A 17612-nucleotide genomic window follows, 5' to 3' on the forward strand; every position below is an offset into this window, starting at 1 on the left:
AGTGTTATCTGGCCCAAAACATTGGGTTCATTATTGGTGGGTCATTAACTGAACAATATGCCTTGTAAGATTTCTTATGACCAGGATAAATTCTGTATTCTATTTATGATATTTGTGCTGCAAAAAATTACAATTCAATAAGCATATATACATTGCAAATGTCAGTATGTTGGGTCTGATGGTCTATGGGTATGCACAATAACTTCACAATGGCTTTACCTAGGACCATTAAACTTAAGTGGTAGGGTGCCCTTGATCAGTAGCTGCCCCTTTTGTTTAAGGGCTGAGTAGGTCAAAAGTCACAGCAAACCCTGTTTTTGAATACTGGCAGTCGATAACTTGGAAAATTTTATGTCAGACCATGAAGCTTCAGCGATAGGTTCTTTTGACTAATATATGATCGGTATTGTTTTTGAGATCAGGCTGTTGAATTTCAATTTTCTGAATCTTTGTGTAACCAATTATAATCAATGCAGTTTTGATCAGTAGATGACCTCGATTGTTTTGCAGGTCATTTGGTCACAGTCAACAGTCTTCTGAAAACTTTGCCCTTTTAATTTCTTGAGAATGGTTTGACCTAGGACCATAAAACTTCAGTGGTAGGATGCAATTGGCCATCAGATAACACTTTTTTTAAATGAGTAGGTCAAGGGAAAAGGAGGCAGTCAACAGACATGGATTTATGACAATGTAGTTCATAGGTCTATATATTTGTAATCTCTTTCTTCTGAAGACTTGTGTAACCATAAATAATCAATGCATTTCTTGAAACTTCTTCAAACACCTCAATTCAATCATGCACGTTTTTTTTTCACAAAGCAGCACTCAGGGGACTTAGTGTCTGACAAACATATCTTGTAAATATGACTGGTTTTGAAATTCTTTCAAAATTAAGCAACAATATTAATTGCCAAACAACACATAACACCAGTTAAAATTATTTAGATTTTATTATCATATTTTCTTTTTTTTGTAAAAACATACATTAATAATTGCAATGATGAGAAAATAAACAGTAAAACATGAACACTAGACTAGGTTCCTGTGTGCAGACAAAGATTATTTTGATTTTATTTCTTTTTCCAAACCAATAATGGCACCAGATTTAACTGTTTATACAATTTGAACACTAAGATTTTGCAGCTAAATAATTCTCATGAGATTGAATATTAAGAAAATTTAAATATTAACAAAATAGAGAGAATGGTCATCAGACAATTGTTTATAACTGGTTAATTCTTTCGTTTTTTGCTGTAAATATTTTATTTTTTTGGCAACACTTTATGACTTTGAACAAGACCTGGAGACATACTGGTAGTTCTCCAATTTCTATCAACCCCATTTTAGTATCTACATGGTAATAAGTACATATTAAAGTATGGCCTATCTACTTTAACAACCAGTGTTCCAAATAAATACAATTTAAAATGTACATCAAAATCTACACAATTGGTCAATAGTTATTATTGCAAAGTTAAAATAATAAATTATCAGGAATATCAACAGAATAAACTCAAAATATTACTTTCCTCCAATAACTAGAATTTTAGCAATATCATATATTTCAGCGCTGAAAAATTACCTTTGCTTTAATCATGTGTAAATGTAAATATTCTTAAACATTAAAAAAGTTGAAAATATCTATACCTGTGAGAGCAGTGTTGGAAAGCGCAATATTTTAAAATAAAAAGGTCACCTTTAAACTTAACAACTGAAAAAAAGAACACATGTTTGTTTCCATCATTTAAAACTCTTAAACTAAAGATCATGTGTTGCTATTTGATCTTGTCTACCTCTGCTGACTGGTGGTACAATAATTAGAATATCCTAGATGATTATGTACAGCACTGATTTCAATGTCCTACACGGTCTCGGGGTATAAGTCTCAACTCTGAACCATGCTTTAGGAACACATTTCCTGAAAATAAAATGGTCATTAAAATGGTTAATGTATACTAAAATGTGATCGCCATCATGAAATAATGTCAGAACAAGTTTTTTATATAAAACTAATGTAGTAATTGTTGATGTGACGTCATAAATGAACAGGATATAATTGTGATAGCCTTGTAATCTGTCTGTGTTATATAGCAACCTTTTATGTTTTTAAGATACATTTTCAAACTATTCTTTATGTCGAACGTATTACAGTAACTGTTCTTTTTGTCCAAGAATACTACCGGTACTACTTGTATCTGCAAAATAACAGTAAACTTAGCAACTTCAGTAATATTGAATTCAATTGAGATTAAAAAAAGAGAAGAAGCTCTGTCCATCCAGATACATGACTTAGTACAATTAAGAGATTCAAAACACATATATGAGCACAATGCCCTTTACAGGCTTATAATAAAAACTAACATCTAGACTAAGAATACAGCACATAGACGGTGCATGGATATACTTAAATCCTCTCTGATTTTTTATACAATAAATGTGAGCACTGACCTGCACTTTGTGCTGGGTTTATTCCAATACCATCATTGGTAATGATTGCACTGGTTGCTGCTGGTACCTTGAACTGGAAAAAAAAGTTTAACTCAATAATAAATATTCTAGCATACAGTCATAATTTTATGAATCCTTTAAAACTTAAAAATGAGTGGCCCTAGCTCATAACTGCTATGACTTTTATTTAGTGTAATTAAAAACTAGTTTCAGTACTGTGACATGTGAACAATGTTATATTATGATAATGTTTACTGAGAAATATCTGAGCATATACTTTCAACTTTTAATACCTCTTCTGCAGCAAACTTCAACACAGCTGTGAAGGGAGTTGCCTCAGGAACTGATAACCTGAAAGAAATACAAATATTCTATGAAATAATACCAAATGATGTTACAAACAGTGCTTTACGGAGGAGATCCTCCTCTGCTAGAGACACAATCTGACTTTAAATGGGTCGATACTCAGTGTTAAGTGTTGTTTTTTTTTACCTTGGACCGCTAATATCCTTCATATATTGGTTATCATCTGAGCCAATGTGGTCTGCTCTAGTAACATTCGAGGCCAGCAATACCATTAATTAGTCTAAAATAATAGACTTTCAATGTGGGATTCTTCTAAACCCTGACAGATTTGCCATATAAAAAAAATCATCAAAATTTTTTCAACGTACAATTATTTGGACTACGGCAGTAATGCCATTAATATGCACAGTTAAAATGCATGAGATTCAAACGAGAATGAGAGAAATTAACTCTGCGCAAAAAATCGTGACTCTTCTGCTCAATGTGCTAGACTTAACAAGTATGCCTGCTTCCGAGTCACATGATATTACATAGGCCATTTCTAATAATTTATTGTGATAACAATGTTTAGTGGTCACCACTGGTGGCGGTGAATTCAATGACTATTACAGCCATTTGACCTTTTACTATTGGGCAGGGTGTTCATTATAGTAGCTACATCTTTTTAAAAAGCACTTCTGTATCTGTATCTGTTCAGCTACGTAGAAGGGCCACTTCTGGCATATTTCTACGGGGGGAGGGGTTCTAGTAGCGCTGTGGGAGAGCTTTTTTAAAGCCCTCGACTGTAGATGCGCACACAACACTGTCTTCCAAGTGGTTCCAATTTACAAGTGTTTCCACAAAAAATGAATGTTTATACTGTTCAGTGTGAGCAAATGGAATGTTATATGAACGTGTGTTGTTTGAAACACGTCTATCTATTATATTAGAAGTTAAATAATCTGTGTATGCCTTTACTTTTATGCAGCACTTATTTGATTGTTTAGTCAGGTAAAGATCAGGGTCCACTGCCGGCACCATACCCCCTGCTGTCTTGTAGAGCATCACCAGTCTGTTGGATACACGGCGGTCCTGTAGAGGGCTAAGTTCCAGTGTGTTAAGCATTTCTGTCACACAGCCTTCTTCCTTAGTTTTGTAGTTGTTTAGGATGAAGCATGCTCCTAGGCGTATAATTTTTTCTAGTTTATCAATATCTTTCTTCAGGTATGGGTGCCATATAATTGAGCCATATTCTAGATCTTACGGGTGCAATAAAGGCAGTTTTCTCGCATTCTAGTGGACAATGTTTCAAGTTACGGCGATGGAATCCAAGTGTAGAGTATGCCTTTTTGCAGATGATTGCTATGTGGTTAGATCATGTTAAGTCATTTGAAATAAGTAATCCAAGGTAATGGTTAGAGTCCACGTGTTTCAGTATAGTGTTGGCGAGTTCATAAAAGTGGGATGATTTACTTTTGACACTAAGAATATAGCACTTTTTAGCATTAAATTTCATGCCCCATGTGGAGGCCCACTTTTCTAGTTCCGATAAATCTTTCTGGAGTTTAATGTGGTCTGAATTGTTCTTTATCTGTCGATACAACAAACAATCATCCGCAAGGAGTCGAACCTGTGATTTGACGCTCAAAGGCAGGTCATTTATATGGCAGAGAAACATAAGCGGTCCTAGGACTGTTCCTTGTGGTACTCCCGAGTCTACATGTATGCTCTTTGAGTTTTCACCTTCCACCACTACATTCATGGACCGGTCTTTCAAGAAAGATGACAACCACGCCAGGAGATGGCCTTTTACCCCGTAATGCGACATCTTCTGCAGTAGGCGATCATGTAGTCTAAAATATTAGACGTGCTATATGGGATTCTTCCAATCCCTAACATTGACGGATATTTTTTAGATTTTTGATATGGCAAATCCTTCACGTACAAATTGTTTAGTATCAAAAGTGGGTAGTTGTTCCGATCAGGATTCCGGATTAAAGCATAAAGCGTCTATAAAATATCATAAAAACAAGAAATATTACCAGATAATGTTATTTTATATTAGTTCCGCACACAAAAAATAAATATCCAACTTCTGATTATGAGTTTGACGGCTTTTCTTCATTTCATTCTGTCAAAACATAACGATATATACATGAAGGGCACCTGCAAGGCTTCAGGGCACAGTTTTAAATCGCTCTGAACATTTCAGCCATGGCCGAGTTGTTACGATTGTATAAAGAGGTCTATCTCGAAGCTTTGTCGGAGGAGGCCGAGTTATTACGATTGTATCGAGTTGTTCCCCTTCGCATAATTGTTGTTTGTGTCAGTCAACTTTCGTTTTATTGGAAAGGTAAACAACTTGTTTTTATGCATTAAATGCTTGTTTAGTGCAAAATAACATTTCACTTACATGGTAAAATATGAATATTACTCTTTATGATCAATTTCAACAATAAAATACTTCACTTAAAACAATTTCAATATTTTTAAAACACCCCCGTTTTTTGCACATTCCCGTTTAGACGTTAGGGATTGGAAGAATCCCGTATAACACGTCTATTATTTTAGACTAGGTTTAGTGATGTAAATACATTATGTTTTTCAAAGTGGTTCAGTAGGTGGCTACAGATAATATGTTCTAATATTTTGCATGTTACTGATGTTAGGCTCACTGGTCGGTAGTTCTCACTTATTTTTACATTACAAAATGACTAATGTTTTGGATATAAATACAAACATATGTCAAATACTTACACTTTGTAAGGCAGCTTCGGATCGGATGTCAGCGTTATTTTAAAAGTAACTTTCGACCTGAAATGGAAGCAGGCACATAATTAAATTGAAATAAAATAAAAAAGACCAAAGAAATCGAATAATGAAGAAAAAAACTTACATTTTGTCGCCTACTATTTGACACGTTGTGCAACCCGGAAGTAAACAAAGATGTAAGTTTTCCGGAAGACCTCGGTTTTTATCATTCAATTGTACGGAGCAGTCAATACTTTTCATAGCTATATTAGTGAGCTCACCGCGTGATAGTCTGGAGTTCCTTCCCCTTGCTCTATTTGGGCATTTCAGTAAGCAGCTTGTGTACCAGACAAACAACGGTAGTACTCCAGATAAAAAGTACTATTCTCTCCATGTGCTCCGGTTCCGCTTGTTCTGCAACCATATTAGATTGAAATTGATAAAAAAAATCGAAGTCATTGAATGCCATTCTTAAATAGGAATGCGTTAAAATTATGATAATCGACCAGCTAAGCATGCAATGCAGCGTTCAATTAGAAAAAGGCTGTGCACCGTCCAGTAGCTGACTGGATAATTCCGATATTGCGGAGCTGGCAAAGAAGGTTTGCCTGCCGCAAGAAGAGAGGGAAGATCTGATAGTATTTTTATATAGAAACGTTACACTAATATTACATGTATGGTACCGACAATCATTTCTAAAGGATCTCATTTTGGACCTTTTTATGTTAATATTTTTCATAAATGTATATATCTTCTTTATACACTTAATTGTGTGTCTACTGAATTTCAAGAGTAACTATTTTACTTAAAAGTTATGTGCATATATCTGTATATTAAAGAATGCTACACTATGTACATGTATGTCAGGCAGTCGAAGCTCACAGTAAATGTTATTCAGGATCTGTCTTCATAAATTATCCTAATGAAAATGTTCAGCTTATTTAACATTTTCTTTTTTATTACAACGATTGTTTTACATAAAATTATTCATATACATTTATTATTTATGTATTTGTCTTGCTTATTTACAAATGTAAGTGTACAAACAATATATGGTATTCCATTTAGATTCAACTTAGTAAAAAGAAGATTTTCGTCTAAGTTGAAAATATCCACTGAGATGCTGTAGGAATACTGTCCCAGGTACACAATTAATTTTATTTTGCAGTTATCCTACATGTAGTTTTACGCAGGTAAAGAGTGATCATCGGACTCGATAGTATAATTGATCATAAAAAAACTTGTTTTCATCGTCTCCGGTTATCTTAGGCCACCTGCCGTCCGTCTTACAAACTCTGAGATTGTTGAAGCGTAAACGCTTGGTTTTATGAAGAAAAATATCATCTTTTTCAATATCTAGTTTGGTGATGCTCTTGTGCATCACTATTTTTCAATTAAAAGGTACGACGTGTTTATCCCAGAACATGGTATTTTGAGGAGGATAGTCGAAATCGGTTGTGGACAATAATGATAAAAAATAACACAAAATAACATTGCATGATCTATTTCAAAAGCACATGTAATTTACAAATTGTGATATACTGATCGCATATTCGACTGACCAATCGACCTCCCGACTGATCGATCGACCTCCCGACTGACCAATCGACCACCCGACTGACCAATCGTCCTCCCGACTGACCAATCGACCTTCAGACTGACCAATCAACCTCCCGACTGACCCGTCGACCTCCCGACTGACCAATCGACCTTCCGGCTGACCAATCGACCAACCGAACGATCATTGACCATTCGATTGACCAATTGACCTTCCGATTGACTAATCGACCATCCGACTAACCAGTCGATCACCCGACTGGCCGACATGCCGTCGGGTTGTCGACCCCAATAAATATAAATATACAATATCGACGGAAAGCTACACCTGGTGTATATGTATCAACACAAAGATAGTTCGAAGAGCTATTTTTTAAACAAATAAAACAACGTATGTATACATTGAATGTACATGCATGCCCTTTCTGTAAAGTAGTTAAATGAGATATGATTTATGAATGAAGTTATTTAAATACTTATTCATGCTAATTATTATCATGATTATTAAGAAATATTTAAGTTCAAAATGGATTTTTATTTAAACTTAATGAATAGTGAAATCAATCAATGGAAATTGGGTATGAACGCTATACACGATATGATCTCAAATGTCATTCTTTTGTTTTAGGTTGGAGTCATTCAGAACAATGACAGTAGGCATAGTTAAAGGAATCACTTCTGTTGTGACTATTGTCGGACTTCAATACATTAGAAACATGACAGTAAAAGTAAAAACGATTTTCTAAAATGGATATCATACGAAAGAGTGTCCATCTTATTATATTCATATTGTTCATTAATATTCATCTTAGCGGTAAGTTGTGTTTAGTAAAAACAACTTTTTAAGTAAACAACAATCGACTTAATTAATCATATTTAATTCCAATTCTGTTTTAACTTGATTTTACCACCGATTGGTTTCGTGAGCTTTTCAGAATTTCAGCGATTTCTTTATAAAATGTGAAACAATACTTCGAAAAACATACATGCATATAGCAAAAACGTCGAAATTCTTTATCAAACACCTAAATTTGTGCGTTTTACTTTAAGAATCCAACTCATTTCAATACTGTATGTAAGTTTTAAAGTTGCACTCTCACATATTAAACGTTTTGACAACGTTTTGACAACCTTTTTTATTTTATTTTTTTTCTGGAACGAGCCAATCTATGCGAACATGCATGGAAATCAGTGATATAAGACTTCTGACAAAAAGTCAGATCGCAGATTTTCATATTTAAGTTCATATATTGATGTTTTATGCCTTTTTCTTAAACCGTGAGTAACGCTTTTAGCCATAAACATTAGTTTTGAACGGAAATATGAAAATCTGATCTTTTGTCAGCAGACTTATATCACCGGTATGCAGATATTTACGCAAACAATTAAAAAACCCACAATAAAACAGTTTTCAAAACGATATACCGTTGAGAGTGCAGCTGTAAGTACAACACAATGATCTGTTTCTAAGCACGTGATCAAAATACGTTTGAAATAACGAGTCTTCTATACAGATGGAGTATGCACGTGGCCCAGCGAGTTCTCCTCGAGCACGTGGCTTTCGAACCGGCAGGGGACGCTGGTGTTCAAGGAGACCACGATGGACGGATGGTCATTCTTGCTGGACGGACAGAATGTTTCACAGTGGCAGTGCACCAACGCCGATCATTTCGCCACCGAAGGGTACCTTATGCTGCGGTAATTATACAGGCGAATTATATACTATTAACTTTATTTAGCCATAACTAAGTGCATAAAATTTGTCAATTAATTTTATTTGATATGCATCTTATACTGTTTATATAGTATGTCAAGAAGCAATCGGCTGTAGCATCTAAACTATTGAAGTTTCGATTCATTTAAAGTTATGAACAAATGGTTAAGTAAATAGTGTACATTGACTGAATGGACTTCTTAAGGAATCTCAAAATGATCAGATAATCTACGCCGACTTTAATAAGATCATTATAACTACATTTGCATCTGAGCCTAATTTGAAATGTCTCTGGTGTTGCAGTTCAGTCCTGACCTTCGACCAGTTCAATGCTCCTTATTACGCTTACCTCTGTCTCCGCATGGCGCGCCTCACCGACCACTCCTTCCGCTATTACATTGAGGCCCGTAAGTGTAATAGTAAGATTGATATTTTTCAGATCTGTGAACAGTTTCAAACAGTTTGTGACCTCAACCTACTATGCGTATCTCTGTCTACGAATGACAAAGGTCACCGCTAACTCGTACAGATACTACATTGAGGCCCGTAAGTGTTGATATTAAGAAACTTAAGGAAGTTGATCACATGTACTGCGTAGAGGCCCGTAAGTGTAGTAATTAAGAAACTTTAGGAAATTGATCAAACTATGTACGTACCATTTATTTTGCTGAAAACAGTATACCTGATTGTTTGGAAGGATTAAGTTCAACAAATGGTTTTATGTTATAGCGGAGCAAGTTAAAATTGGACGCGCCAGGTATCTGATTGCTCCAAGCGGCACTTACTCTTTAAAGACCGAGATGTGTTACCAACAGTTTGGGTCTGAGGGTTCCGAATATGAGGTCCTCATCCGGTCGGGCGCCGAGGGATCCGCTGCTGTCAGCTGTCCATGGGTGTTCCTCGGCGAGTACGACTATACACACGAAACTTCTGGAGGCGTTGTCACATGTACCGGAAGTGGAGACACGTGGGACACATGCTCAGATAACACGTTGATGACGTTCGACCTGAACGCGTGTGCAACGAAAGTTGCTTATTCAGGTATAAACTTAACATGATGAAAGTAAAATATCATGAACTGAACATACTATCATACAACATGGTATCTCGCCAATAAGTATAGCAATGACACAACCCACATGATGTGTTTCAGACACGAGCACGGTAACGTGTGTTGACACGGTGCCGTCAGGGGGAGACAATTACGTCACCGTCTACAACAGCGGAACTACGGACGGCGTTAACACGTTCCAATTCGCTTGTTTTGTAAGCTGTCTATTTGTGTCTTGTATTGTTAACATAGTGCATGGTTAATATATTTTAAAGCTTCTATTTATTTTATATAATATTTATATTATTCTGACTTACGTTCTGACAAACGTCAATGCAAATGCAAATCCCGTTTGTATAGTTGTTTTGTTTATGTGATTCTAATTCATTTTCTGTATTTTTTCTTCTTTTACTTAAGGCTGTATCCGACGACAAGACAGCAGCCTCTGTTGCTCCGAGTTTCTGTCGAAAGTCAATGTCGTCGGCATCTTTCCCGACGGATGCGAACGGCAATCTCATTGGCGCCAAAATAACCATTACCAACATTATAGGTGAGATCCACGGTCCACCACCCTCTACTGTTTTAACTATAAAATGACACGTCTAAGCATTGGCTTGATTTTACACAAATACATTGGAATATATATTATTTTATAAATTCATTTGTTCCAATTTGTTGTTTTGTTGTGGCTCTGGAAATTGTGACTAATTTTGTGGCGACTTTTTATTTCAGACTCCTGTCGTGAGTTTATAATTCTACACATATTTTTTTTACTGTAACATAAATCTATCATATATTCTACATACATTTATTTATCATATAGTTAAATAACACTATTTATTCTACATAAATTAGTCATATAGCCTACATATATTTATTCTACATATATTAATCATATAGTCTACATACATTTATTTTTCATATAGTTTAATAACACTATTTATTCTACATAAATTAGTCTTATAGCCTACATATATTTATTCTACATAAAATTATCACATCGCCTACACATATTTTTCGTTGGTTTCATTTGTTGAATAAATAGATGTGCTTTTATCATTTATAAACAATTATATCAAATATGACATCTACATAATGCATGTCTATGACTGTATTAAAATAAAAATGCGATTGTGGTTTATTGGAATTATCTGACATGATTGCCTTTCAATTAATCGGTTAGTATCCTGTCCGGATCTGGCCGCCCCCGCCGGTGGCACCGTCAACATTGTGACGGACGGCGCGACCACCACTGCCTCGTACGAATGCGCGCCGGAGTACGCCCTGTACGGGGACGCCGAGCGCACGTGCATGGGAGACGACACCTGGACGGGAGACTCACCGTCTTGTAGTGAGTAAATAATTAACAAACATACGTACAACAATTGGATTTCTTAAAATTTCCGTCAGTATTTTTTTAATGAAAACACATTTATAAGAACGTGATTCAGATTTTGAGTGTACAATGTATAAGGGTAAATCAAGTCAACTGTTAACGGTAGCCGTAGTTATCAAGCGAGTGCAAGTACAATGTGTATGATTTCGCAGTAAATACACATTTAAGGTTGCGGTCAATTTTAAGCTACAATCACACAAGTTCTTCTCTTTTCAACTTCACTCAGAATGCATTGCCCCTGACCCATTGTTGAACGGTAACGTGACGGTATCTGGTGACGGTGACGTAGCGACGTACACGTGCGATGTTGGGTTCGTTCTAAAAGGCGACCAAAATCGGTATTGCTCCACCGAGGGCTATTCTTGGAACGGAACGGAACCAACATGTGGTAACATTTCATGAAACTCTGTTTGTACATGTACAACTAATAGTCCGCGCAAAACTGCCAGGATGATAATAAAAAATTATAGAATTTAACCACAGCGTATATTGTATTGTTGTTGTTTGCAGTCATGTAGCAGTATATACGTATTCCGCTGATAGAACTACGGAAATTATACCATATGACTCTGTTAACTGAAATACACTTGTATTATTATATTATTATTATTATTATTATTATTATTATTATTATTATTATTATTAATTATTATTATTATTATTATTATTATTTTTTTATTTTTTTTTTATTATTATTATAATTATTATTATTTTAGACACTTGCTCGCCCCTGACCACTCTCTCATTCGGATCTATCTCGCTGACGTCAGAAGGTGGCACAACCGTGGCATCATTTTCCTGTGACGTCGGTTATAGTCTGGATGGTGTCACGTCAGTTTCTTGTCAGCTTGACGGAACGTGGAGCGACACGTTACCAGGATGTGGTAGGTTTAGGCGGTAAATGGCGGATGTATGTGTGTGTGGGGATAACAAGTACCGTTTTCCTTCCGATATACTGTTATTATGTCTGAAACTTTAAAAATGTAGTCACTAGTTTGTCTCTCTCTCTCTCTCTCTCTAAATCTATATGTATTTTACATAATTTCCATCGCCCTCTACACTGTTTTACATGTAAATGCAAACTGATTATTTCGTATAAGTATCTTTGTAAAATGATTAATACGTAAATAATTAAATGAGCACTAGGGTAAAATAATAACATTGCAGTTGAATGTGGCGCGCTGACAACACCAAATTTAGCCAGCTTATCGATGTCCACGAACGGTTCAAATACGCTCACTACGTTCACGTGCCAGACCGGATATGACGTCAGCGGGGAGGCAACATTAGCTTGCGCATCAGACGGAAGCTGGTCTGGAAATGAGCCTGCTTGCGGTACGCTCTTTAAACTTAAACATAGCCATCTCCAGAGTCTAAACAATAATTGAACACTTATTGAACTGAATCAATCATCGTTTTCATGACCGATTTAAAATAAAAACATTATGACCTTTATAGCCTTGTAGTAGTAAACCCGGCGGCTAAAACATTAGGACAACAATCGTCAAGTCCAACAGTTCCTATTTTGTACATGTAGTCATTAAGCCATGCGAAACGCTGTTACCAAAAGTAATGTATGTGACTCGGGTACTCCATGTAGTGGGACGCCACACGCTCTTGACGAGTGCTGGGATTGTATTTTTTACAGTGTGCGAGCAACTGTCTTCCCCGGTCTCTGGAAGTGTTGTCGTGAACGTCGCCACTGGAACGGCCACCTACTCATGTGACGTCGGCTACTCCTTGGATGGTGACGCCACCCGCACGTGCATAATGGACGGAACCTCCTGGTCTGGCACTGCACCTTCGTGTGGTACGGTATAAATGAATTAAGTGGCCACGGTTGTTTTTCTAATTTGCCTTATGATTTATTTGAATGCTTGTGTTTGTCTTAAGATTGGGTTTCAAATGGACAAATTACAATTCACAATCTTCCATTCTCTATCCATCGTTTAAATAGTTTGTTTAAAATCCTCATCCGATCGTCGTTGTTCTTCGGGTCCGTAATTTTAATAAAACTACTTCTTCTTAGCCGCTTGCCTATCATTGGCGTCACCAGACGGCGGGAACGTTTCCTTGACAACAGACGGTATGCAGACGACAGCCAGCTTCACGTGCAATAGTGGAGCGAGGCTTATTGGAGTATCGGCTGCTGTCTGTCTAACTGATGGCACGTGGTCTAGCGTAGAACCAACGTGTAGTATGTGAATTTCTTTGTATTTTCTCTCCATTGATAAATATAATTCCACTTCATACGATACTGCTTTATGCAGGTGTTTTATTTACATATACATCACAATATATCTTTTAGGGCATGATTAAAAAACAATCGGATATAAATTTGCTCCTACGCAGATTGAATACATTGCAACCAGAATACATCAACTTGTGTGTATGTGTATGCGTGTCAGGACTCGATGAAATGTCATCCATGTTTACTAACTTCCAGAGACTTGCGCCACGCTCTCAGCCCCACCCAGTGGTAACGTTACGTTGGTCAGTGACAGTACAGGGACGTCAGCGGAATACAACTGCACGACCGGGTATCAGCTCGTTGGATCCGGCGTCCGCTCGTGCCTTGAAGATGGCTCGTGGAATGGTACACAACCTTCGTGCGGTGAGTAATTCAAAAACAAAATATAATTTACATATAACACAATTACCTTTTGCACCATACATACCACTAAATGTGACCCTTATTGAGAAGAAAGATTTAGACCATCTTTGAACTTTACTCTTAATATGTAGAATGTGTATTACCTGCCGCCCCCGACAATGGGTCCGTGACTTTGACCGGAAGTGATGCAATGTTCACGTGCAACACTGGTACCACCCTCAGCGGCGCAACCATAGCCTCATGCGGAAGTGATGGGGAGGGATGGAGCGCCGAAACACCCATTTGTGGTTTGTGCACATTTGTGTTACCAGAGCGATATGTATACTGACAGCAATTTATTCATGTAAAAAGTGAAATAATTCCGCTCTAATTTTGAATGTAAACAAGGGTTTTGTCGCGTTCATCATCGTAATATATGCGTGTAAGCGTACATGTTTCTTTCCTTTTATACACAATGCAAATAATCTGCGAAAACTGCGAAATTATGCCACATTATTTCATCAATATGTTTTTTAAACACCCAGTTGTGTGCGCCAGCCTGGGCCCGTTGTCGACGGGTGAAAGTATGGAACTTACGTCACCAGACGGTCTACAGACCCTCGCAACGTTCACGTGCCAGCTTGGATACAGTCTACAAGGAAACCAGAATCTCACGTGCAGTGAGGACGGCTCCTGGGACGCCACAACGCCAACCTGCAGTATGATGACATTCTAGATCCTTTTCAACAGTTTTTTTATTTGGTTTTCGAATTGAAATTCAATGTTTTGTGACAGTCTTTATAATGTTTGCACCATCGCCGTCGTTGTCGGTCACATTCTCAAACCATCTAAGATATCGACATAAAACTTCGTATACACAATATGAACATGCCCATCAAAGCCCAAAACATCGTTTGGTCTTTGGAGTCGTTGTTAAAGGTTATTTTGAGCAAAATTTATTGCCACACATTATGCCCCCTAAGCGCCGCTTTGTCAGAAATATGTGCAAGATTAAATAAAGGCGTTTTAAGATGAAACGCATTCATCATTTATGTTTGCCAAACATTTTCATGATATTTAAGACAAACATTTCGAACTTTGAACTTTTCACAAGACTATTTTATAAGACTCTTGACCTAGATGTTCACCATTGACCTACTGACCTCGTAATCAAGTATGTCTTAATGCTTGTTAAGGGCATCCGACATCTACAGTTTGATGGTTCTAGGTCTAAGGATTCTCGATTTACTCAGCGAAAAATGATTTCATTAAACTGTTTCATCTACGTTGTGCCTACTGATGTAAAAAGTTAAAAACAATAGGGGCCATCAACTGAAAGTTTTTGATGGTCAAACTGGTCTCGAGTTCCTGTGCGGACAATATTTTCGTAAGACAAACTGTTGACCGTGACCTTGGCCACTGACCTATTGACCCAAAACAATAAAATTGAATGTTACATTGACCTTTGACCTAATGACCCCTTCCAACAAGAGATTCGAAAACTGGTCAAGGGCAATCTACCTCTAAAATTTAAATTTGATGGTCACTATTAACACTCATTGTCTACATTTTTTATGATTTTAAATACTGGTTTTCAGATAAGTGCGAGGACCAGACAGACCCCAGTAGCGGAAATGTAACCCTGACAACGGACGGAACAACGACCAGTGCGATTGTCTCGTGCGACCAGGGATTCAGCATCAGTGACGTCAGCAGTGTTACAGCTGAGTGCAGCCCTGAGGGAACTTGGGACGTCATGGGAGTCACTTGTGGTGATAATTTTCATAAGACAAAATAAAAACCACCTTTTTGGCTTCTATAATAGTTTTAAATTTAAATTCGATCTTATAGGAACAAAATTATATTTTTGTATATATATATACATTTACTAAAGCCTCAAGACATTTACTGTATACTTTCCTTTGGTATAATTCCAGTGGAATGCCAGACCCTAGCCAACGTAACTAGCGGTTCTGTGACGGTGACGACGAACGGTTCTCTCAGTGATGTTTCCTACACATGCCTTCCTGGATATGACCTTGTCGGGGCGGGGTCAAGGTCGTGCTTATCAGACGGAACGTGGGAGGGCACTGACCCTTCATGTGGTAAGTTGACATTACAGTATCATGTTTCATTTAATAAAATGTATACAAATGACAACAACATGCTGATTAATGATGTAAGGATTTCAATGTGCCTTAAAAGCGCTACACGATATTGTATGTAAACGTTCGCATTAAACAAAGAAAGCATTACTAAATTACAGACACTTAATTCAATATGCGTTATAACAACTCGTTATCTTTCAGTGTGTTCACCGCCTGCATCTTTTACCAATGGCGGTGTCACTGTATCAAGTGACGGAATGACCGTGGCCTTTACATGTGACCTTGGCTACTCCCTAGACGGGGCCTCCACCACTTTGTGCGATCCCGCTGGCTTAGGCTGGAACCATGCTATTCCTTCATGTGGTATGTATAGTATAATACTTGTCTTCGGCAGAACATGTAAAGGTTTAGATGTTGATACGGACGAAATATTCTTCTCATTGACTGATCCCTTTTCCACTTTGTTTGGTAAATATGTTTTCATTTATTTGTATGCCCAGTAAGCAGGCTGTTTCATGTCCAACACAAGACAGTGGAGTGCCGTTCATATCATGCAAATAATAAACACCGCAAAACTTCTTAGGCGGGCATTACTATTAGATGGGGCCTTTTATCTTAAAAGATCTTCTGCTGATGAAACGTGTTCTAACTAGTTTGTATCTGGTGGATATATACAAAATGCGTAATAATGTATCTTGATAGTTATCGACACCATGTCTGGAATGTTTTGTGGATGTAAGTAAGATGGTTTCTCAAGTCGAGATCACAAATACAGTGATCCATTCAGCACTGATAGGTTCGGAACATTACTAAGGCCAAAAGACATACGGTTGCACGCATAATGCCATATACTGTATAGCTCAGAGGCTGTCTTTCTTTGCGAAACCGTTATTTATTTCATGTTGCTAGAGAATGTACTTGTGTCGGTTCGACGCTTTCTTAACAGTTAACAAATAACATACATTGCAGTGCTTTGTGAAAGTGTGTCAAACCCTAGCAACGGTGATGTTACCATAACAACAAATGGAAGCACGAGCGTGGCAACATACAACTGTATGGCTGGATACTCTCTGCAAGGCGTGACTTCCAGTGACGTCACCTGTCAATCAAATGGAGCATGGAGTCAATCTCCACCCACTTGCGGTAACTGCACTATTTTGTCTCTAAACGTTCAAGTTTCATTAACTTAGTTTGTTGAAAATAATTGTTTGTACTTTTTTATTGTTATAAATCGTGCTTGAAAAAATTTCTGACTTCCATCGAAGTATTTGATAAAAGGCACTAATCGGAAGAGGAATTCGATAGAAATTTACATAGCCTTGGTCCTAAATTTAAGATTTTTTTCAGTTCAATGTACCCCATTGTCAGACCCAGACAGTGGCTCGGTGACCTTAAACTTCAATGACACCGCTACCATGGCAACGTACACGTGTGTACAGGGATACCACGTGGATGGTGTAGAAACGATAACGTGTGGATCGGACGGTGCCTGGGAACAAACACCGCCATCTTGTGGTAACGCAGCCAGCATTTTGTTCTGTGAACATCAAGATATAAACGAGGATGATAGCCGGTGATGCAAATTAATGTTTATGATATTATCGAAGCTTAAACAACATTAAATCGAATACATAAATGAACCTTCGCGTTACAAGTTTGTTTTTTTTTGCACTCAGAAAACTTTAATACAATTCATATCAGACAATAAA

At 37.2% G+C, this 17612-nt stretch overlaps 2 protein-coding genes across 2 annotated transcripts; one reads left to right on the forward strand and one right to left on the reverse strand.

The window, feature by feature from the left end:
• Positions 1-931: 931 nt before the first annotated feature.
• On the reverse strand, positions 932-5698 carry LOC128226576 (ubiquitin-fold modifier 1). The gene is made up of 5 exons (XM_052936524.1): positions 5630-5698; positions 5491-5547; positions 2742-2799; positions 2449-2521; positions 932-1918 (listed from the first exon to the last, which is right to left on the reverse strand). Coding segments are annotated over exons 1-5 (255 nt in total). The 5' UTR covers positions 5632-5698; the 3' UTR covers positions 932-1853.
• Positions 5699-7733: 2035 nt separating this feature from the next.
• On the forward strand, positions 7734-17480 carry LOC128225675 (sushi, von Willebrand factor type A, EGF and pentraxin domain-containing protein 1-like). The gene is made up of 20 exons (XM_052935583.1): positions 7734-7855; positions 8556-8739; positions 9059-9162; positions 9485-9796; positions 9909-10021; positions 10224-10356; positions 10990-11157; positions 11429-11590; positions 11919-12086; positions 12370-12537; positions 12851-13012; positions 13232-13399; positions 13649-13816; positions 13948-14103; positions 14341-14514; positions 15394-15567; positions 15733-15900; positions 16105-16266; positions 16873-17046; positions 17272-17480. The coding sequence occupies exons 1-20, from the start codon at positions 7789-7791 to the stop codon at positions 17478-17480; spliced, it is 3294 nt and encodes a 1097-aa protein (XP_052791543.1). The 5' UTR covers positions 7734-7788.
• The last annotated feature ends 132 nt before the right edge of the window (positions 17481-17612 follow it).

This window comes from Mya arenaria, chromosome 3 (genome assembly GCF_026914265.1).
Source record: "Mya arenaria isolate MELC-2E11 chromosome 3, ASM2691426v1".
Taxonomy (NCBI): domain Eukaryota; kingdom Metazoa; phylum Mollusca; class Bivalvia; order Myida; family Myidae; genus Mya; species Mya arenaria.

What these genes read in the sequence shown, in the direction of transcription:
- LOC128226576 (XM_052936524.1), bottom strand. An exon ending in TGAAGTTTGCTGCAGAAGAG is followed by an intron (nt 2,522 to 2,741) that starts GTATTAAAAGTT and finishes TTTTTTTTCCAG; the next exon opens with TTCAAGGTACCAGCAGCAAC. An exon ending in AAACCCAGCACAAAGTGCAG is followed by an intron (nt 1,919 to 2,448) that starts GTCAGTGCTCAC and finishes TTTTATTTTCAG; the next exon opens with GAAATGTGTTCCTAAAGCAT.
- LOC128225675 (XM_052935583.1), top strand. Translation starts at nt 7,789, where the DNA reads ATGGATATCATACGAAAGAGTGTCCATCTTATTATATTCATATTGTTC. An exon ending in CCGCTATTACATTGAGGCCC is followed by an intron (nt 9,163 to 9,484) that starts GTAAGTGTAATA and finishes TTTATGTTATAG; the next exon opens with CGGAGCAAGTTAAAATTGGA. An exon ending in TGGCACTGCACCTTCGTGTG is followed by an intron (nt 13,013 to 13,231) that starts GTACGGTATAAA and finishes ACTTCTTCTTAG; the next exon opens with CCGCTTGCCTATCATTGGCG.